A 24332-nucleotide genomic window follows, 5' to 3' on the forward strand; every position below is an offset into this window, starting at 1 on the left:
TCACCTTTAGGACTGAAACAGATATCATCTACTCAATTATAAAAAATATCACTGGAGAAATAACTCTGTTTTCATTTCTGACAATTAGTCCCCAGATTTTAGCAACTATACTGAGTCCTTTGTAACCCAGAAGCAGTATCATACAAGTATCAATATAGAACAAAAGGAAAAATGAAATTCCTCACCTTGTCCATTGTTACATACTAAGACAGAGTAATATACAAAGTAGTGTTTGCTCAAGAACCACTCATTCAGTGACTCAACTCATGATAGCATGGAAAGAATGGTACTTATGACTGGTCCACATATCTACATTGGTCTCAATGTAGTCATGTGAATGTGATCTGGGCAGTTGTATGCTGGCTCACAATTATGACATTGCAACATCCTTAATCGTAGGATTGCAATTTGTGACCTTCTTTGTCAGCTTCATACAAAAAAAGTCAATGGGGAAGGCAGCAGGTGGTCACAAATGGTGATCATGTGATGTTCTCCCTTAACAATGACATGGGATTTGCTTAATGATGGTAACCATCATTGCGCTCTACATGGGGCTGCTCCTGAAGAGTGTTCAAAGACTACAGCTGGTCCAGAATGCAGCCGCGTGAGCGATATAGGGTGTATCTAGATACACCCATGTTACACCTATCCTCCGCGAGCTGCACTGGCTCCCCATTGGTCTCCGGACGTGCTTCAAGGTGCTAGTCGTTACTTTTAAAGCCCTACATGGTTTAGGACCTGGCTACCTGAGAGACCGTCTCCTGCCACTTACCTCCCAACGACCAACAAGATCACACAGGTTGGGCCTCCTCCGGGTGCCGTCAACTGGACAATACCAGCTGGCGGCTCCCCAGGGGAGGGCCTTCTCTGTTGCTGCGCCGGCCCTGTGGAACGATCTACCCGCAGAGATCTGGACCCTTACCACTCTCCCAGCCTTCCGTAAAGCCGTCAAGACCTGGCTATTCCGGCAGGCCTGGGGCTATTGATTGATATCCAGTCCCGCTTAGATGGAATGGATGATGTGGAATTTTAATATTGTATTTTCTCTTTTTAAATTTTAATTGTTTCTTTGTCTTGTTGTCAGCCACCCAGAGTCCCAATGGCAGTGGGCGGCATACAAATTTTATTAAACTTGGAAACTTGGAAAACCAGAAGTTCCAGAATCTCCATTGCACAGTGACACAATCATGTGATGTCATGCTTTATATCCTCATTGCTTAGTGACAGCTCCAATTACATTTGTTAAGTGAGGACTAGCTGTAGCTGGTGGATCAGAATGATCAATACAGTTCATTTAGCTCAATATTGCACACATCGACATGTGTATACTCATGTCAACAATCCTCAACTTACAACAAAAACTGGGACCAGAATTTCCATGACTAAGGAACATGATCCCTGCAATCCCCATTGCCATTGTTAAGTGTATATCCCACAGCTAATAGGTGAGGCAACTTTCTGGCACCTCCCACAAGCAAAGTCAGTGGGGAAGATAGTACAAAGTTGTAAGTCTCAGGCCCATAGGTAGACAAGTGGATGTTGCCAGGTGAGGGAGATAGGGAGGGGATATAAGTGAGAATGCCTGAGAGATGCAGTTGGATCAAGGAGGATGCGTAACAGTGCAAGGAAGGTTGGGGAGAATGTGGGGTGTATGCAAGACATGCTACACAAGTTGGGGAGGGTACGATGCGGATCAGTGCACTGAGGGTCAGTGCAGTTCAAGGAGAGTCTGGGAGGTATCATTCAGGTTAGGATACATGAGGGTGTGCAAGAAGCAATGTGTGAATCAGACAGGGTGTGAGGGTGTGCATGAGAGATGCAGCACAAGTGAGTGCGGCATAGATCAGGCCTGTGAAGCTGTGAAATGGGCCACAGAAGGCATGTGGGGGCAGAAAAGAGGTGCAGTTTACATCAGGAAGAGTGCGCAAGGGTGTGGCATGGAGAGAGGGGGCAGGTATGACAGCGATATGAGAGACTCCTGGTGTGGGTCAGGAAGGATGCGTGGAGATATTGTGCAGTACAGGGAGGATAGAATGTATGAGGCTGCAGTATGGCTGAGGGAGGAGGATATGTAGGAGAGGAAGCTTCCCTGACTTCCCCATTGACTTACTAGGGAAGGCACAGGGAAAGTTGCAAATGGTAATCATGAAATTGTGAGGTGCTTGGCAACTGGTTGTAAGTATGAATGCATTAACAATGGGCTGCCATATCATTATCATATCACTGCAGGAGTGCTGGCACAGCCAGAACTCATATTACCTAAGCAACATGTATTTTAAGAGTCTGCAAAGATATGTGGCTAACCAAAAAGATACTTGCTAACACAGTTTCATTTACTCAAACAAATATCAATGGATTTATATTTACCATGTTGCAGGAGTATCCTTAACAAACCTAATAAGGAGCTCTAATCTACAACTGAGAGTTTTTATTATTGTGGGTTGGCACCAAGCTAAAAACCAGCAAACTGTGAACGTTAGTCCTGCCTTAGGCATAAATCCATCTGGGTAACTATGGGTCTATTACTTTCTGTTCGCTCAAGGAAGTGGGCAATGACAAACCACTTCTAAAAACAGTAATAAGAAGACCATAGAGATTAGGTGTTAAAACTGAATCAAAACATACACAAAAAGAAAGAACCAGAATTGTAATATACTGTATACATTACAAAATTAATTCAAACCAATTTGCCTCAGGCATTATTATTGTTTCATTAGATATGGACAATACATTGTCCTTGAACTATTCCTGTATCTTGAAACGTATCTTTTTTTTCCGTTCAAAAGTTTTATTTCTTTTAAAACAAACATTTCATCATTCCTCAATCAGTAAGACATCGAAGTACAATTTTTTGTATGTCAAAATAATTCTAGTTTACCACCAATTCTTCTCTAGCCTAATGCATACATCTTGAAATGTATCAAAGATGGAACTGGTGTAACTCTGAAAACAGTCTAGCATAACTTCTGTTGAATGTGAATGCTTCCCTTTCTCACCACTGTGCTTTATGAAAGAATTGAATAAAATTTATTTTCATTTCAGATTAATTTCAGTTTGCTCTGTCAGTCAGACTCAAATGATAATTAATTTTAACAGAATTGATAAATACAAATTACTATGTCAAACTCTAGTTATTGTAGTTTATTATTTCATATTGTTGAACTAACAATCATTTTAAATATCTATACCTTAATTTATATTCAAACCATGCCAGGTTTTACTTCCAAATGTTAATGGCACAATTCCAGGCCCATTTTAAAGGGTAGAAAGAGTGGGGTATATAAATAATTTGCTTCTGACTTCCATTACACCATAAAATTCTAAAACCGCCTTCATAAATGCACATCAGTCTTTCCTATGATGTAATTACATTACCAGATGCTAACCAGATGGTTGAGAGGCCAAGTTCCAGGTCCCGATATTGCCTACCTCTGTGAATAGTTCATAAAAATAGTCACAAAAAATTAAATTTTAAGTTTTTTAAAAAGCACTTTTTTATCATGACTATTTTTTTACATTAAGAAACAAGTAGTATAAAAAACAAATATGCAAAGCCCAATATATACAGAGGATAAAAATAGACACTTCAATAATGGAGCTGTCTAAGCAAAACTCCATTTCCCTGGGAATGTCAGGTCTGTTAACATAACCAGGTTTTGTCCAAAAGGACAGTAGGGATGATAACACCTATAAGGTATTCGGAATCCTGTTTGATTTTGACAACCAAATGGCAGGGGTTTAAATTATATATACAGTAAAGAGGAAATTCAGTAAAAGCAAAAATGATAATTGCATTTATTATTTATACAGTGAAGTATAGTTTACACCAGGGGTGTCAAACTCACAGCCCATGGGCTGGATGTATCACACACTGGCCACACCCACCCCTGGTTTAGCGAAGGGGGGAAAAGTCACAATATGTCACATAACAATGGGACATCGCGAGTTTAACACCTGTGGTTTACACTGTTCTTTAGAAACTTTGTTAAATCACAAGAATAAAAAGGAAACATTTTGGTTTCTGTCCTCTAGGAACTGCAATCAGTTCCACAATAGGTTTTCAAGTTTCACTGTTCTAGCAGAAACAGTAGCTTTTGGATGTGGTTTAGATGGGTTGTAGCTTTGCGGTATTGTTCAACTTTTGGCTAAATGTTCCTCTACTTAAATCTTTCTTCTTATTACTTGTTTGGTTCTCACTTCCCTTATTCACAATAAATCTCTTAACTGACTTGCCTAGCCTCAGAGTAGCTATGGTGACACATGCTCTTAAATACTGGTTTACTGCAATTTGTGCTTAAAATTATACTAATGTTTAATGTTAAGCCATTTATATGGCTTGTTTAAAAATGCATGAGTAAAACCAGCCATAATCGTTTATGACCTTCACTCCTACCTAATGGATATGAACCATTAGACAGACTTGTTTATCATGAGAAGTTCTAATTCCAGAGACATCATAAATTGACTTATTCTGAATGAAAATCCATTCTATCAGGATAGTTGTAGTTGAGATTGCTTCTGAACCCAAATCTCACCATTGTTCTCCAACTGAGGCAAATCCAGGAACATGTTTTATCAATTCATGTGATAGGCCAAAGGAATCTCTTTCAGGAACATGCCACAAAGGGGCTGCCTTTGTGTCTGCTCTGGAAAGTTCAGTTGTATAAAGCTGTTGTAGCCCACCAGCTACCAGTGGAGCTGGCGGCAGACTTGGATGATGGGGAAGTTGGGGAGGCACTTGGGCCAGTGCTGGAGTCTGGGGAAGGCTCTGGTGGATGCTCTGCATTAGATGCAGAGATAGAGCCAGGGCTGTCTGACATTTCCCAGCCACCGGAGAGGCAGCAGCCTTTAGAGGCTGATATGAGTGAGGAGGAAGAACAGCTGGGACCTGTTCCAGATGCACATATGTGCAGAGCAGTTAGAAGAGGTGAGCAATGGAGGACAAGGAGTTGACTCAGGAAGCAAAGCACACATGGACACTGAATTGCTCTTCCCTGGTTTGGGAATAAATAGAAAGAAAGGGGAGTGGTTGTTGTAGGAGACAACAATTCATATTTCTGAAGATTTTGCTCATTGTGTTTCATGCCACAAAGACTGCTTGGCAGAACTTAATTTACAGTCTTTCAGCTGGGAGCTCACAGCCTTGCAATTATCACAAGGAACTGATAAGGTCTGTACTGCAGTTATCTCTTTGAAGGATTATTGCCTCGACTTGTTAGTGTGTAAATGGAATTAACTAACAAGAGGTAAATAAAGAATGGTTTTTCATGACAAGGAGTCTGTTTCTTGTTTCTGCTTAAGGCTGGGTCAGAACAAAAGCTTGATTGGTTGATTTGTGAAAAAAAAGAAAACAAATCACACTGGTGTTTAAAGTGGGTTGCCAATTCACACATGGAGCAATACAAAGTGCTGGTCATCAGACCAGTGTTTTGAAAACTTCCAGATGTGGGGATTTTAATTTCCTGAATTGCCAAGCCAAAATTCTTAGAGTTGAAGTCTACTCATGAGAAAGGTTGAAAAATTTTGGATTGCGCAATTCTATTTGAGAAAACATGCTTCTTTATGATGAATCTTCACATTTACTGAAATCATTTGAGGAGACTAGCTTACAGTAGGGCCAAGTCATAAAGCAGAGATTTGGAATTAGGACTTCTCTGCCACTGAACTAATTTTTTGGAATGCGGTTTTGGTTTCAATTGCTATTTTAAGTGTTTCTGTTTAATTTTAGATTTATTTTCTTTATAAATTACCAAATGATTTTTAGCAATTAATATTATACAGGCAAAATAACACATAACATTAATGTGGAAATCACCTTTGTATTTCCATTTTTTTTAAATTCTCAAGATACTTTAAAACAAGAAAACCTAGCTTTTAATTTTTATACTACCGTATATACTCGAGTATAAGCCGACCCGAATATAAGCCGAGGCACCTAATTTTACCCCAAAAAGCTGGAAAAGTTATTGACTCGAGTATAAGCCTAGGGTGGGAAATGCAGCAGATACCGGTAAATTTCAAAAATAAAAAATCAGTGTTATCTGAAACTCAAAGTTATGTTTATTCAAGGGACCCGCTTAATTAAAGTGTTCTATAATATCAGTATGACTTATAATACTGCAAGTCTGCAATATTAAAATACTTGTATAGTGGATCCCCGGGATCCCACAAAGAGACCACTGAACCAGATTAGGGAGTGTGCCCAAACAGGAGTCAGGGAACCTGAGAAAGATTCCAAAGTGGCATCTGTGAATAGGCCCAGGTGGGAAAAAGGTGCCCAGAACATCCAAGGAGTTTGGATTATTCTTTATAGTATATCCATCCATGTCTGTCTCTGTCTCTGTCTCTCTCTGTGTATGTATGTGTGTATCCGTGTATGTGTATATATCCTCTATCTATCTATCATCTATCTATCTATTTATCTATTTATCCATCCATCCATCCATCCATCCCTCTCTATCTATCAATCACCTATCCACCATCTATCTATCTATTCTAGCTGGCTGGGCAATTTGGGGAGTTGAAGTCCAAAAGTGTTAAAGTTGCTGAGATTGAGAAATGAGGACGAAACAAAAGGGAAGAGAATGAAACAAGGTCGTAGAGAGAGATTGCAAAATGAAAGGGCAACTTCTCTTTTTATTTCCTTCCACCCCCACCACCCCCACCGTGCCTCTCTGGCAATTGGCTGCCCAGGAGGTGGGGAGGGGAAGATGTTTCACAGACAGCTGCCACCCGCCCATCTCTCTCTCTCTCTCTCTCCCCCCCCCGCCTCCCCATCTGACCTCGGCTGCTCCACGGCGGAGACCCCAGAAGGCAAGCAAACAAAAAAAAAAAAGGGCTCAGGAGTGGGGCAAGAAAACAAACCCCATCACGTTCCTATCTGTGAAAGCTCCCCGCTCCCTTCCTGGGCAGCCAATTGCCAGAGAGGCAGTGTGTGTACGTGTGTGTGTGGGGGGGGGGGTTGGCAGCCCGCGGCGTGCCTAGTCCGCTGTGTAACGCGCTGCCACCCGCCCAGCGCTCGCTCTCGCTCTCTCTCCCCCCCGCCTCCCCATCTGACCTTGGCTGCTCCACGGCGGAGACCCCAGAAGGCAAGCAAAAAAAAAAAAAAAAGGGCTCAGGAGTGGGGGAAGAAAACAAACCCCATCACGTTCCTATCTGTGAAAGCTCCCCGCACCCTTCCTGGGCAGCCAATTGCCAGAGAGGCAGTGTGTGTACGTGTGTGTGGGGGGGGGTTTTGGCAGCCCGCGGCGTGCCTAGTCCGCTGTGTAACGCGCTGCCACCCGCCCAGCGCTTGCTCTTGCTCTCTCTCCCCCCCGCCTCCCCATCTGACCTTGGCTGCTCCACGGCGGAGACCCCAGAAGGCAAGCAAAAAAAAAAAAAAGGGCTCAGGAGTGGGGGAAGAAAACAAACCCCATCACGTTCCTATCTGTGAAAGCTCCCCGCTCCCTTCCTGGGCAGCCAATTGCCAGAGAGGCAGTGTGTGTACGTGTGTGTGTGGGGGGGGGGGGTTGGCAGCCCGCGGCGCGCCTAGTCCGCTGTGTAACGCGCTGCCACCCGCCTAGCGCTCGCTCTCGCTCTCTCTCCCCCCCCCTCCAATCTCCTGCTTCTGCTTCGACCGGCCAGCAACTTGTCCCCGTTTGCCCGGGGACTGGCCTCTGATTGGCTGGCGGGGAGAAAGCCTTGCCAGGGAAGGAGGCGAGGACTCCGCGGTGATGTCATGGGGACAGCGCCCCCAGGTAGCGGCTAACCGAACGCGCTCCGTCTCCACGGGCTACCAAGGCGGCTGGGCGGCCGGCCGGGGTGGGAGTGGGGTTTGGACCGGAGAGGCGGCTCTCGGGTTCGAGTCCCGGGGTTGATCTCAGGCTGCGCGTGTGGGTGAAGAGGCAGCAGGGATCAGAGGTTTCTTCTCGGCGGGGCTGGCGGTGGCCAGCGATGGCAGGCTAGAATCCCCTCTCCAAGGGATCCCCGTGCAAAAAATGCGGGGAGCGGCAGCGAAGCCCTGGGGCTGTTTCTGCTCCATCCGCTGGACTGTGGGGCTTGGAAGGGAGCGGGAAGAGCGGCGGGGCTGGCGGTGGCCAGCGATGGCAGGCTAGAATCCCCTCTCCAAGGGATCCCCGTGCAAAAAATGTGGGGAGCGGCAGCGAAGCCCCGGGGCTGTTTCTGCTCCGTCCGCTGGACTGTGGGGCTTGGAAGGGAGCGGGAAGAGCGGCGGGGTTGGCGGTGGCCAGCGGTGGCAGGCTAGAATCCCCTCTCCAAGGGATCCCCGTGCAAAAAATGCGGGGAGCGGCAGCGAAGCCCCGGGGCTGTTTCTGCTCCGTCCGCTGGACTGTGGGGCTTGGAAGGGAGCGGGAAGAGCGGCGGGGCTGGCGGTGGCTGGCGATGGCAGGCTGGTTCGCCTCCTCCTCCTCCAACAGGCAACAGCACTGCCGGATCCAGTTGTAGACTCGAGTATAAGCCGAGGCGGCTTTTTTCAGCCCAAAAAGTGGGCTGAAAAACTCGGCTTATACTCGAGTATATACGGTAGATAATCTCAGGGGGGAAAGCAAGCAAGCAACTCTTCCAAAATTAAGTGCTTCAGATTAACTTGATTACACTTTCTACTATCGTTAGCCAGCATAATCTTTTAGTATTGGAGGTGTTTGAATCCAACATATTTTATTTCTGAGATTAGTTTTAAATTTAGAAATACAGTCTTTCTCTCCTTGAAATAATTGTGAAATACCCTTTACCATTTCGCTTTGGGATACACTCATGACAAATTAAGAAATGGCTGTTAGCTTTATCATAGCTTTGGATTTTTTTTTAAGTATCCATTTTCTGTATTTAGTTGTCAGGCTTGCTCAACATTTGCTAACTATAGCTTCTTGGCTCTCCTAACTCCTAACCTCTTTGAATAACAAACCAGAGATCACTGTATAATTTTCAAAATCAAACTAAGAAAAAAAAATTAAAGAGCAATGTTAAATTTATGGGCAGTTGCTGACATAGGCAGTTCTAACATCTTGCCCTATTCTTGATACTTCTGAAATGTTCCTGATATTAAAACAGTTCTGCTGGGGGTGGGGGGGAATGTATCACAACTTAAAATGCCAAATTATAAAATAGCACCCTATTTGTAAATATTAGGGCTCCTGGAGAGTCCCCCAAAATACGCTTATCAGAAATGTTTAAAAATTGAATGAAAAAATAAAACAGCCAAAATTAAGAAATTCTGGATGAACGTGATAAGCTGTGTAACAGATTTCAGTATTTAACTTCAAGCTATCTGAGAAATATTTCATTTTCAATTGTTGCCTTGTGAAATTAGTCCCTAAAATCATTAAATTCAACATGAGCTTAGGAAAAGAGTCTTCAACAATATACTGCATATTTTGAGCCAGGGATGCAGAATCCTATGGTACTTGGGGGAAATATTTTTCCTAAGTTCCAAAGTTAACATTTCAAAAGAAATTTTTTTATTTGATCTTCAATGGCAGCTAGTCTTTAAAGTTTTAAGGAATGTTATTTCCTAGTATTTTCATACATGCATGCATAGATTAACTATGTACTACCAGTCAGTATTAATGACTGTATCAATTTTCTCCATGATGATTTGTCAGGATTTTTAATGGTGCACTTATTGCCACTGTAACTGAGTTGCATACATACATGTATGTATGATCATTATATTTCTGTTTAGACTAGTTGATACAATTCCAATTTGAAATAATCATACAATTTTACATGCCAAGGCCAGCAGTATAATAATGTAATCTAGCACCAATATACCATGTTTTCCCCAAATTAAGACAGGGTCTTATTTTCTTTTAACCCCTGAAATAAGCGTTTGGCCTTATTTTGGGGGAGGTCTTATTAGTTTTGGGGTACAGAAGTCGGTGAGCATGGTTGCCTCATGGCTGCTGCCGTGTTGCAATATTTTCAGGAAGAACTTATTTTTAGGAGATGGCTTATTGTAGTGCATGTACTCAAAAGCTCAATTGGGCTTATTATCCAGGGAGGTCTTATTTTCAGGGAAACAGGTTATCCTGCAGAGTATACTCATATAGGAAAATTACAAAATGTCCTGCACAAACCATGAAATTCTGAGTAACAGTAGCAAAGAGATAGCTAGTGTTTAGCTGTCATAGGAGTCAAGAATTGATAGATCTAGTGTATCATCAAGAAATGAAAATGAAATTGAAATCATTTGGAGCAGCAGAATAACAATCTGCTGAATTCAAAATTCCCTTATCCCATCTCACTCTTCCCTGAGTGCCCTTTTCAGAAGTTCCCGCTCTTTAATACCACCAAGAGAGTGAATAGAAATTATCCGCTTGATAATGCATGCTACAGAATTAAATTTAAAAAAAACCCAAGTCCTTTAAGTTCCCTATCCGAGTGACCCTTTAACAAATTCCATACAAATAATATTCAACATTTTAATGTTGATATATTTTATGTTTGTAAATCATGTGAGAGAACAACTTTATGCCTTGTGAATCTTTGTGTAACTGTAGTGATAGGATATTACCTATTCCCTTCATGTAACAGCATGGAGTAACTAAGGGGAAATGAACAATTTCTAATCAAATTACTGGTGAGCATGTATTGTATGCCATTGTATCACTTCAGTAATTTGGTTAAAATAATTATAATGTATTTCTTATTTTGCATTTTCAATAGGAATACACAGAGACTGTTACTGTTGATCTGCGTACATGATAAACATGCAAACATAATGTAGGCATCATCCCAAGGGTAGGTTAATTATTCTGTAAGAGATGTTCAACAAACCAAAAATACATTTGGTTAAGTACTACCTTGAGAATAGTCATTAGAGCTGTTCCTGCTTCAAAACATGATTGGGGGGGGGGAAGCATTTGAACCAGGCACAAGTGCAAGACCTGTCATCTACACATGAAATTAAAAGTGCCATAGATTTAAAAACCACGTTAGCTAATGAGAAGACTCCTCAAAACCTCATTTCCAGACTCTAAAGAAGCCTAGAAAATAAGCCTGAAGTTCTTATGGAGATTGTGTACTCTTGAGAAGCACTTCTGAAAAATTTCTGACATACACAAGGCCCAAATACCTAACTTATCTCATGTTTACTGGGAGAGTGTGGAAGAAATGAATTACATGTTACATGGCAACACATGTAACACTGTTAACATATGTAAGAATTGCCAGCTTTAAGCAGGTTTGTTAGACCAGTTTCATTAGCATGTGCAAAATAATTGGCATCATGATAGTCTTCTTCATAATTTTCTGGTAATACTGTGGAAGTGGTTATGCATGCTGACCGAAACCCCTTGTTGACTTTTTCTTCATGAAACAGGAAAAAAATGAACTTGTGATCTATGGTTTTGACAGTTAGGCAAGATATAGAAAAAGGAGTTATGTTGTTACCATAGATTCAGATGTAAACTTAAAATTGCACTTACAACTGCTGTAAAGATTAGAAGCTACCTCTTTGTATATTTTTTCATTCTTTTCTATTTCTTTTACCTTTTCCTTTGAAATTTTAGCTTTCTCTTCATTTTTTTCATTTTTTTTCTCTAATTTAATACTGCTTGAATTAATTTTTATCCTTTTAAAAAGTATTTAATAACAATTACAGAATAAAAAAGTGGGAATATGTCTCAATAAAATAACTACAAAATTACTTTTAAAGGAAAAGTGAAGAAATTAATTATAACTAGAAACCATTCTTAGACTCTAACCTTATATGAAAAACATACCACATCCACAATTTGGGTTTTAGAGTTTATGTTTTAATTCTATGTATAGAACTCTACGTATAACATATAAAGTATATTAGTTTATGGTACAATGTATCATGACAAGCCCCCCCCCCAAACTGAGCTAAATAAACCATGATTAAATTAATCATGATGACAAATGCAAATACAACCATAATCTATGTAAAATTATTTATTGCTGGTATGCATCGATACCTTACCTCATTCTAACACTTCAAAGATAAGAAATACAAACTTGAGGCACCTAAATTTCAAAATTTCTATTATTTTGCTCACCTGAGCTAAGAAGAAATTTCATCTTTGTGCAGAGCTGAAGGAAATAGTTTGGAGGAAGAATTGTATGGTGCAATAACAATTGCCTACAATACTTTTACTAGTCCCTTAAGAGACTACTGCACCATTCTAAAAAGCAAAAAAACCTATCATAAATTAGCTTATCTTGATTCTTCAATGGTATCTGATTAGCTTATCTTGATTCTTCAATGGTATCTGACATGAGATATGACTTATGGTGAATAAACACAGCTTCATTTTTCACTTAGAGGGCAGAAAAGACTAAGTGAGTGGCTGTTTCCTGGCTTTATAGAGATCTATACTGAGTCACTTTTCTTAAAGAAACATGCAAAGTATATGTAATACCATTCCAAAGTTTCTTTTGGAGACAGGCAGTCATTCATTCATAAGGCAGGCAGAGTCTGTATTTTTAACCAACAAACAGAAAAAATAGAGCTTTTGAATGCTTATCTGAATAGCTTCCCAAAAGCTTTACTATTTTTTAAAATTTAAAATTAGCATGTTCATTGAGATTGTCATTAAAAGTGGGCACTTTAAAAGCATGACAGCTGCAGACTGGATTGCAAAGATTATCAGAAAATGACATATTTTCCAGTTTTCAGACAGACAGAGAGAGAAATTTTTCCTCTAGACCAGTGTTTTTCAACCACTGTGCCGTGGCACACTAGTGTGCCGTGACATAGTGTAAGGTGTGCCGTGGGAGAATTACTTTATATATAGTCAATATAGGCACAGAGTTAAATTTTTTTAACATTTTCTAATGGTGGTGTGCCTCGTGATTTTTTTCATGAAAAAAGTGTGCCTTTGCACAAAAAAGGTTGAAAAACACTGCTCTAGACATTCTACTGCTCCCAAGCTGAGGGAATCTTTATTTGCATCCAGTTATATGACTGGGAGATTATAGTTCCATGTATTTGCATATACAAATGCTATAGATATGTGTGGGAATAGCAATGAGAAAAAAAAGACAAATTATAAAGTATGTGTTGTGCTGTGAACTCTACCCATTTTTTTGTACTGACATGTTTTGATAAATAAGGGTCAGAGCTGAAGTCATAATACTTATTTTGCGTGTTAACAAAATCTTGACTTGCAATGAATGCCCTTGGTATTTACTGGCATGGTAGAAAGAAAAGTTTTGTTTTATATTACCTGGATGCAACATCATCAGAATAGTTTAATACATCTTCAAGATATAAAATAAAAATTACAAACCAGAAGGCTAAAGTTTCTAGGGGGAGGGGGGGGAGAACTAAGTTCAAATATAACATGCTTCATCTTTTGAATAAAGAGCTTGAAGACAAAACATGACCTCTTTACTACTGATGGGAAAATGTCAAGAAAACTACCATTATAGTTTTCCTCAAGGAAGAGCAGTCAGAAAATGCAGTGGGATATTAAATGTAATGACTTTTTTCCTCTTACAGAACATGCTCAGTAAAAGCTTTTAGAATACCATCAGCAATGTACTTTGTAAATATTAACCTTTCCCTTAGTCATAGAGAAATAATTCCATTACAGTCTGCTTCAGGAAAATGACTTAGAGATGCTATAAATAATTTAGACAATGTTTTCGAAAAGAGAAATGTTTCTCAAATCATCCTATAATTAGCGCGGAAAACATATTTTCCAGTGCAATGATAGTAACATACTTTTACTTTCAACTTAGGCTGGTACCTCTCATCTCATAATTATAAGCATACTAACAACTTCTCAAAAGCCCATCCTAGGACTCAGCCACATTACACAAATTTTGTCCCATCTCCAACCTTCCATTTTTGCAGGAGTTTATTAAGGAGTGGTTGGCATGCAGCTTCATAAGACCCAGGGTGAAGTGGGTTATCTGGACTCTTTTCAGCCTGCTTCAGTATTGAGCTGAAATGGTCACAGTGGGAACACTTGGGATGGCAATAGTGAACACATCCTGACATTCCTGGATCACTCACCCCTGACCATGCTATCTTTCTGGGCTGACTTTGGGGACTTGGAAGTGAGATTTTGTCTGTGGTTGTCCTTTCTCTGTGGCCAGTTAGTTTTGGTGGGTGAGGAGAGGTTGAGTCTTAGGCACTTGTACTCTACATGCAACTGCTGAGTGGGGTCATCTGATAAGACAAGGCACAGTATCATCAGTATGCTGAAGATATCCAGCTATACATTTCTACTCCTGGCTGGGTGGATGATGTTCTTACTCTTACCAAGTGTCTGGAGATTGTAGGGTCTGGATGGTGTTGAATGGCTTTGGGGTTTTGGCACCCCAAAGAGCCAGGTGACTTGTCATCTTTACTTTGAGCTGGGACTACATTGCTTTTGAGGAACAACAAGTTCCCTTTATCACTTTTTTTTAATTACATTATATACATAGAATCTGAAGAAAAGAGAGGCTCAACCTTTTTCAGCACTATTGTACAGATAGTCCTTGACTTACAGCAGTTCACTTAAGTTACAACAGCACTGAAAAAAAGTGACTTATGACCTTTTTTCACGCTTACAACCACTGAAGCATCCCCATGGCCACATGATTTACATTCAGATGGTTGGCAACTTGTTATGACACTTGCAGTGTCCCAGGGTCAGGTGACCATATTTTGCAATCTTCTGACAAGCAAAGTCAACGGGGAAGCCAGATTCACTTAACAACCATGTTACTAGTTTAACAACTGCAGATATTTACTTAACAAGTGCAGCAAGCAAAGTCATAAAATGGGGAAAACTCACTTAACAAATCTCTCACTGAGTAACAGGAATTTTGGGTTCAATTGTGATTGAACTGTAAGTCGAGGATTACCTCTATGTTTCAAACTATCCCATAGTTGTATATTTCAACATTTTGTAGGCTGTTGAATATCGCTAATCGGAAGGAAAGGGTGAAACTCAAAGGTAGAAAAAGGAAGCATCAGCACCAGAATTATCCTGTTCACTGCACAGGCAAATTGCTTATGCTGGAAGGCTAACGGAAGGAAAACACAATGTAATTTTGCCTATTATTTATAATTGCCTTCTATTCCTATAATACTTTTCATCATGTAATCCAAGACAACCTAGAAAACTAAGATGAAGTAAAAAACAAACAAACCAGAAATATAAATTAACATAACAATATATTTTCAAAATCTTAATAAAACAGAATGAAATAAAAAGTCAGGAAAAATAGGAGAGGGGAATAAATGCCAGGAAGATTGCAAATAATTGTGAGAGGAAATTAACAAAGTTGGCTTTTAAAAAACAAAGAATTAAACAGAAATGTTTTAATACTGAAGTAGGAAGCCAAACAAGGAAATACTAGGCAAATGTCCCTAAGTAGGAAATTCCAATATCCAGTCAAAGTGACAAAGAATATTCTGTCTCTTGTCCAAGCAAATGTAACTTTGGAAGTGACAAGAAAACTACAAACAAATGAACCTAATAGTGACCGGGCTGATTGAGGATGAACTACGATATCCTGTTTATAAATAATATACAGCTAAAAAGTCAACATGCTGAGTTGCTATAAACTTCCTATAAATCTACGGTAGTACTAAGTCAGGATCAGAAGAAATCTCGCAAAAATGTGCCTTTCTTTTTAAGGAGTCCAATCTATTCTAGTATGAGTGAAAGCCATATTTTTCTACTAGTATTCAGATGCATAGCTATTTTGCATACCTTATATCTTCACTTATTAACCATCATCCTGCTCACCAGTAATACCATGTGATGATATTGGGATTTCCAAAGCTTCTCTGGAAACTGACAGTACAGACACTCTTTACTAGATAGGTGTCCTCAACAAACTAACTGCATTAATTTCACATTTCCATATAGTTTTCCCAGTGGTGGTCACTTTTTTCTACATACCTAAATAACTATACCCTTGTATGTGCAATATGTGCACAGGCTATGTCCACTCCAGCTCTGCAAAGGGAAAAAAACATCACAGCACATCACACGACGGCAATGTGACACTGTGAATTTGACATCTGTGTGCTATATCATGCTTTACAACTGCACCATTTACCACTACAAATTCTGGTTCTAATTCCTGTGAAGAGTAGTGTAATAACTATATGACAAATATATTAACAGCAATAGCCAGTATTACACTCAGATTATTATAATGTAGTACATACTTTGATAACAGGTTGATGATGCCTAAATTCAGTGGAATATGACTACATAGCATGCCTCTGGATCCAAAGATCATGTCATACCAATCCAAAACACATGGCTATCCTTTTGGTATGATAACAGCATAAAATGAACTCTTGATCTTTGAAGCAGAAGCAGTAAAGAAAGACTGTTAATGCTTATGAACTTTGGTGTTGGAGAAGATGCCAGAGATTATCATGGACAGCCCAGAAAGCAAACAAATCAATTATCAAACAAATCAATTCAAGGCACAAAATGTTCATCATACTTGTCACATTTATGATAAGTTCTATCTTTCTTGAGAAGTCCATAATGCTAGCAAAGGTGAAAGGTAAAAGAAAAGAATGGCCAGATGCAAAGTGGATGGGCTTGATCATAGCAGGGTGGACCACTGGAAATGGGTGAACCATAAGGAAAGCATCATGGAGAAAATCTACCTATATAGTCACTAAAAGCCAAGACAAATTTGATGGCACTTAATTCTTATATAGATAAAAGTTGAAGTTCTACTGATTATCTTGGAAAATAAACCTATGAGCCATGGTGGTGCAGTGGTTAGAATGCAATGCTGAAGGCTACTTCTACTGACTGCCGGCTTCCAGGAATTCGGCAGTTTGAATCTCACCAGGCTCAAGGTTGATTCAGCCTTCCATCCTTCTGAGGTGACTAAAATGAGGAACCTAATTGTTGGGCGAAATATGCTGACTCTGTAAATCGCTTAGAGAGGGCTATACAGCACTGTGAAGCGGTATATAAGTCTAAATGCTATTGCTAATACCTTAAAGTAGTATCTACACACTATGTAGTATTCAAACTACATCTATTTCACATAAAGCCCACTGGTTTGCAACTACAGCGTTATTGCGATTTACTTTGATGTTTCATCTTAAATATAAAACATGAAATTTCACAATGACATTACATGTAAATTGTGCAGATCATGAGATTACATTTTAAATCATTTTTTTTTACCTCAGAAACAGCACTAGGGAACCATTGAAATCCAAATGATTAAAATAGGATGCTGGAGGTAAAGTCTCCTTTGAGACAAACTCAAAACCTGGAGACTATTTTTTACTTTATTTATTCAATTTATATCTTGCCTTTCCTTTAGGATCGTGATGGCAAACCTATGGCATGCATGCCCAAAGTGACCCACAAAGCTGGCATGTGCGGTCTTGCCTGTTTGTCTTCCATGTTTCTGGTGCACATGTGCGCGAGATGATCAGCTGTCTTTCTGATCAGCTGCCACACAAATGTGGCAGTGTCAAAAACCGATGTGCACATGCGTAGCAGCCAGCTGATTATCAGGTGTGCATGAATACCAGAATCCAGAAATTTGGCTTTTCCAGAGCGCAATCCCTTCACGGGAACAAGTGCCACAAACTGGCCTGTGCATACCTGCCAGCCACCTGATAACCATGCACACATGCGTGCTAGAACCCAGAAGTTAGACTTTTTTTGCATGTGTCCCTGACGAGCATGCGTGCACGCACCCATGCGATGTTTGTGTGCAAAAAGGTTCACCATCACTGCTTTAGGAGCTCAAGCTAGCAATGTGTAGCTCTTCCTTCTCCAACTTTCTCCTTGCCACATCTCTGTGAGGTAGGTTGCATCAAAAGCGGTAGACCTAAATCACTCATTTCATGGTCATGTTCGAATAGTTTTCTTGGCAACAGAATGAAAGTGGTTTTACACTGCTTTGTTCCAGAATACTTTTATAACTTTGCACTTAAGTCTACAGCTCCAGCATTGTTCGCTTCCAATCTGTATGCTCAGCTTCAGAGCTCACGTACAGCTAAGTATCTGCTATATGTGAAAACAGGTTAAGGTTTTTAAGCAGTATAGCCATTCTAGGAGGTGGTTGCGGAACTCACTAATCAAAGCTTGCCATTTCCAGTATGTTATGTTTATGTCATTTGTACAGTGTAACTTTTTGGTTTTCCTCTCTACCAGAGTTAGGAAACTTTTCCTTTCCAAATTCTTTTATTTTTTTTCTACTCTACTCCATCATCTTCACCTGTACCAGCAATCTTATGCTGGTTCAGCTTCTTTCTCAAAGGCTGACCCCAATTGGTATTAAAAGGGAGTGAGAAATCTAGCCCTTGGCTCCTATTTTGTGCTGTGCCACTGGGCTCATTACTCTCTCCACTCTTTAACATCTACATGAAGCCACTGAGTGAAATCATCTGTCACTATGGGTTGAGGTATCATCAGAATGCTGATGATACTCAGCTCTATATCTTCACCCCTGTCAACCCAAGTGATGCTGCAACTGCACTTGGTGGTACCTATAGACTGTGGGGACCTGGATGTGGTGCAATAGGCTTCATCTGAACCCTGGCAAGACTGCAAGGCTTTGGGTGCATGGAGCTGCAAGATACAGGACTTACGAAAGTTTTGAATGGGGTGAAATTTCCCAAGACAGATCCAGTCCGCAATTAAAAGAGCATGTGGCAGTCACAGCTGACACAGGTGACACTTTGCACAACTTCAATTTATGTGCCAGTTGGGGCCTTTCTTGGTCCCTGCATTCAGGCACTCAAACCCTAATCACCTCATGTTTGGACTATTGCAATGCACTCTATATAGACCTACCCTTGAAAGCATTCACACAGAGAACAATGGTGCAGGCAGTTCTTAGGGCCCCTAGAGTGGTCCATGTTATACTGCTGCTTTAGGAGCCACGTTGGTTTGCTTCCAGGTACAATTCTTGGTCCTGTTTATCACTTTTAAAGCCCTGCATGGCATGGGACCAGGCTACTTGAGGAACCATCTCACCCTGATGCAACTGGCCCATCCAATCTGTGCTGGCAGAGGGGGCATGCTGTGGATCCTGTCAGTCAAAGAATTTTGGCTGGTGGACTCCAAGAGAAGAGCCTTCTCTGCCATGGGACTTGCCCTCTGGAACATGAGATGACCTGAGATTAGCTCCCACCCTCCTGATGTTTTGAAAGAGCCTTAGGGCCTGACTCTACAAGATGGTTTTGGGACCTAATGGGAAGGCTTCATACTGAAGGTGGTTGACTAATTAAACTTCAACCCCACCTCCCGAGATGGTTGGCAAATAAACATTCTAAATAAATAAATAAATAAACTTCTGTAGTACTTGAAAATACAAATCTATCTTAACATCCACTTCATTGCCTGTAAAATGTACAATGTAACTGCTGAACGACTGCAAAAGGATACTAAAGTATGTGAATTAAAATCTGAGAAGGCTTTGAATTCTGAGAACAGTCCAACTGTAATTCTTGGACCTCTGATTAAAACACTCAGTGTGCTTCTTGGACACTTTAAAAAAGTTCAGTAATCTGCATATCTGCAATTAACATTTTCTAAGAAAAGAAGTACCATATAGCTAACACTGTAATCCTAGCCTAACCAAATAATAACTCCAACTTGCTTTATCTTTCTCCAATAAGAACATCATAGAAGACAAATAGGAGGAAATGAGCAGAAAGATCACAACAAAAATAAAAAGTCAATATTGAAAGAGGAAGAGGAACATAAGGCCATCAAGTTGAAGGTCTAAAGCAGTGGTTCCCAACCATTTTTTTGGCCCACCTAAGCATCTCTAAAATCCTAATGCCGGCCCTCCGTGTGACATATAATTCTTATTTTACTCAAAAAGTGAACTCTATTCAGGCAGAGGAAGACTAAAAGGTTATTAACTTAGTTTAAACAAGGTTCAAATTGCCCCTATTAAAAATCAAATCCCCCCCCCCCCGTGAGGCCAGGGCCCCACGTTGGGAACCACTGGTCTAAAGTAACTTCTGATGCCATCAGGTGAATGGCACTTTAAGCTTGCTTCCCAATTTTTCCCCATCATTTTATTACTTCTTCTCTTACATATCCCTCATGCATTTTAATGCTTTTCATTTGAAAGGGACTGAACAAACCCCAGGTCCAAATAAAGTCCACACAGGAGGTATATCTTTCCATCTCAATAACAATTTAAAAAACCACAAACCTATTTTTTTTTCTTAAAGTCTGTAGAGATTCTCAGTCATGGATCCAGGTCATGATTGTCCCAAAGGTGCTTTTTTCAGGAGGCAACTGGACTTTTGATTTTTCTTTGAAGAAGTTTCACTTCTCAACCAAGAAGCTTCTTCATCCAGTTAGGGCTGAAGAAGTTTCTTGGATGAGAAGCACAATGTCTTCAAAGGAAAAAAGAACAAGAAAGTCCATCTGCCTTCTGAAAAAGCACCTTTGGTGCTATTATTATTTTTTCTTGGACAATCTATTTTTTTCTCTTTCTTGAAGAATTGTACTTAAATATGCTTATTCCCCTACTGAGTGCCCATCGTATATTCTCTCTCTAGTCTAGACCTACTACTTCTACTAAACAGAAAGCAGGCATGCAGCGCTGCCTGTCCTTCAACTCTCTGTTTGCACGTGTATTAGTGTGCAATCTTGTGGAACAATGAATGCAGGAGTGATCATCTGAAAGGGCTTTGGGTGGGGGGAGGGATAAAATGCCAACATTTTTAAGAGGGTGCCGCCCTCCTGCTATGGCCGCCTGGCAATCCACGCTTTTCTTCTTATTGACTCCAGAACCTCAACTTCACCGATCTTCTCACCACGGCAGACAACTGGAAAAAATCACGCCTAAAGCAAAGCATTTATTTATTTCTTTATTTTAAAAAATAAACATCGGACCTTCACGGCTACCAGTCGAACCCGATGACCAGGCCGGGACCGGGCTACGCCATCGCCCTACCCAACCCGGATCCGGCCGGTTGATTAGCACCGTTATATCTCAAAGCAGGCGGCCCCCAAACCTTCAGCACCGCAATAGGGGAAGCAGTGGAAACGGCCTGGGTTGAAGCAGCCCGAAGATTTCCGAGATCTGCCCGAACCGCCGTCTCGGCGAGATGAAAGGACGAGAGTTTCTTCTTGGGCAACCCTCATGCAAATAGGGGAATAACGAAATCTCCCGCCTTACTCTTGGCCTACTACTCACCGTCGTTGGTCTGCCCCATCTCGATGAGAGTCTCCTCGTTTTTCTTCCCCGCGCGGTTCATGGCTGCGGGGAAAGCAGGCTGTGGCGGGAAGGGTTAGCAAAAACCAGCCCGGAATCCAGCGGGTGAAGTCAGACTGGAAAGAAATTAGGGCGGGCCAGGCTTCGGCTAGGCGCGAGGGCGCCACCTCCTTTTTCCCCTTGTCAAGTCCTCCGCCTTATCTGTCTTCCCGGGAAAGTCGGGAAAGCGGCGTAATGAGTTTCTGTCATACCAACTCAAGGGACTGGGAAGGAGATGCCGAAGGTGGGCGGGTGGGCGGGGGAGGGGAAGATGGCTCAGAGTTATGAAAAAGGGAGGGCTTAAAGATTGAAAGCGGGGCGGGGGAGCAAGAAGTGAAGGAAGGAGCAATGATTTGAGTGAGTCAGGGTCTGCGCGCGCGCGCCCTGTCAATGTGCAGTCTCGGGTTACTCGACAGCTTGCGTCACGGCGCGAGAGGGGAGGGCGAGAAGAAAGGGGCACCGAAGCTTCACGCTGTTTTTCTCGCCTCTTTCTTTTCCTCCCCCCTTCTCTCTCTCTCTGTCTCTCTCTCTCTCTCTATTTCTCTCTATCTATCTCTCTATCTATCTATCTATCTATCTATCTATCTATATGTCTGCCTCTCTCTCTCTCTCTCTCTCTCTCTCTCTCTCTCTCTCTCTCTCTCTCTCTCTCTCTCTCTCTCTCTCTCTCTGTGTGAGTGAGTGAGTCTTTGGGTGCTGATGCTGCTTTGTGGGTGGAACTCTCTCTCTCTCTCTCTCTCTCTCTCTTTATTGAGCAGGTTTATTCTCACATTTGCATTGACCAAGTGAAGTAATCGAAAGAGTTGGTTTTCCAGTTCTTCCTTCCTTCAATTCTTTCTGCTCCTCAAAGTGGAGAGGGAATTTGCTTTTTGTCACGTGACTCTCTCGAAATGTTATTGCGATGAGTTCCTTCTTAATAATTCACAAGAACAACTTAAAGGCTTTGACTTTTCAAAGCAGTAGAAGATGACATAAAGAATTACCTTAGGCTGCTCACGGCTTTTCTTGATTTCCTTGCAGGAGAAAGAGTACCATAACGGAGAATATTTGTAGATCAAGGGATGAAATGAGGTGTCTTTGGTGCGTTCTGAGCGTCCTTGTTTTCTGACAGACATTTCATTACCCTAACTAGAAAACGAGCAAGCTCAGAGGAGAAAGAGTGGCAACTAGAAGTAGATTGTGTAAGAGATCTCTTCAATTACAAATGTAAAGCTAAAAATGTTGTTTGTCTTAAAGCCTTCTAAGATAACCAGAATCTTTTTTGCAATATGTGAGTCTAGCAGTCTTGCACTTGACAAAGCTGCTGTGTTTTTCTTATTCTAAAATACCAACCTTGGAATCTGCATTGAGAGTCCGGGAAGTTAGAATGCTACTCTATTATTTTGACTTTGTTATGAGTCATGAGCTTAGTGAACTTGATTTAAGATAAAAGTAAATTACCCGTGCCATACTTTAGTAGGTATCATTGGATTAATTGCTTTTCCCTCTTCAAAGTTGGAATGAGAGGTTGGCCAATGAATAGGAAGAAAGGTCCCCACAGCTTTTCTGCCATGCTCTTATCTAATAAAACATATTTTGATTTTTTTGAAACTGCTATTGTGTTATGTATGCTATGATATGTATCTGTGATGAAAATACTTGGTATTTTTGTCTCCTTAGAAACAAGAATATGCAGTTGTATTTCATATCAATTGCTACAGATGTCACCTTTAAATAACTAATGATGTTAGAGTAACATAAAAGACAGGAAGAAAGCATTAGAAAGAAACTTACACATAGCCTTAAAGCTCCTGGTCATAAAAAGGAAGAAAGAAAATTCAGGCTTCCAAGTGTCTGGTTTTTGTTTTTCTATCTATCTATCTATCTATCTATCTATCTATCTATCTATCTATCTATCTATCTATCTATCTATTTATCCTATTCATCTTATTTATTTTTATTGTATTTATTGTATTACTGTGAGGTATGTTGGGATTGACTGTCACAAAGTTCCTCAATTGGCTTTCATGGCTACGGTGGAGCTACTGTAGAAGTGACAGTCTCCTGGTTTCTAGCTGGTGCCCTGACCACTAGACCTACAGTCTATATTAATAGTATTCCACTTATTCTTGAGAACTCCATTTCCTGGCTTATTACCTTGAAGAGCTGGCAATTGTTTTAACAGTATAAAATGTTACAAATAACATAAGACAGTATAAACATTCTGCTACTGTGCAACTATATTCAGTACCAGGTGGTTCATATGACTAATTGTGAAAGATACAACATGAAACTTAGCATGGTGGATCTTCAATGAGCATATAGATTAGACGTTCAGATTGGCCCTATTTATATTTCCCAGATCAATATCATTTGTAATTAATATTTGAAGCAAGGGAGAAAATGGATATGAAAAAAGTAAACAAATTCATTTGACAACTTCAGTTCACAGGGTGATGAAATATGGCTGGTATTATAAAATGTTAATTATTAAATGAAGTGATAAAACGGAATGAGGCTTTATAAATATATACAAGCCAAACAGATAATTTAAAGCACCATTAACTTTCTGATTGGTTTAAAAGAATTGTGTAACAGTTACTTAAGATGCAGTTCCAAAAGAGTGCATAATTTGGATTGTCAAAACATATCACAAATACAAACAAAGGGGGAAGATAAAGATCTAGTTATTTTGATGATCTTCAAAAGGGAAAAAATGCCTATATTGTGACTGTTTATTTCATAGAAGAATATGTGGGGTAATTGGCTCAAATCTCTTAAAAGTATATCTAGCCTCCAGTGTTCATGAACTTTGGTCATAGGTTATGGTAAATATATGTAAGAATGTGGTAAGTCAGTGATGGCGAACCTTTTCAGCACCGAGTGCCCAAACTGGAATGTCCATGCATGTGTGCGTGTTGAAGCACCATAAACCAAAGACCAGTTGGCACATGCCCTGAAAATGGTCTGAAAATAGCTCAAAAATGGCCTGTTGGGGGGTTGTTGTTGTTATTTTCAGCCCTTTTTCTGTCCATTTTCAGGCTGTTTTTCTAGTCATTTTTCTGGCAGTTTTCCAGTGCTCCAGCACCCACAAAAACCATATGGCCAGTGTGCCAGAATCCAAAAGAGGAGCTGGCAATGGCGCATGTGCCACCTCTGGCACAGGTGCCATA

At 40.6% G+C, this 24332-nt stretch overlaps 1 protein-coding gene across 6 annotated transcripts in view; it reads right to left on the bottom strand.

Annotated features, from left to right (window-relative positions):
• Positions 1–21359, bottom strand: part of ANO5 (anoctamin 5) — a 72327-nt gene extending 50968 nt beyond the window's left edge. For 4 of the 6 annotated variants that reach the window (XM_087719022.1, XM_087719018.1, XM_087719014.1 and 1 more), the window contains exon 1: positions 21124–21358. In XM_087719022.1, coding sequence (XP_087575148.1) covers positions 21124–21184 — 61 coding nt within the window. In that variant the 5' untranslated portion in view covers positions 21185–21358. Of the gene's footprint in view, positions 1–21123 lie in introns of all 6 variants that reach the window. The other 2 variants (XM_087719000.1, XM_087719025.1) reach the window with 2 other exon arrangements.
• Positions 21360–24332: the final 2973 nt, after the last annotated feature.

Source organism: Thamnophis sirtalis, unplaced genomic scaffold, assembly GCF_051295495.1.
Source record: "Thamnophis sirtalis isolate CommonGarterSnake01/CBP01778 unplaced genomic scaffold, rThaSir2_p1.2 scaffold_1, whole genome shotgun sequence".
In the NCBI taxonomy this organism is placed as follows: Eukaryota; Metazoa; Chordata; class Lepidosauria; order Squamata; family Natricidae; genus Thamnophis; species Thamnophis sirtalis.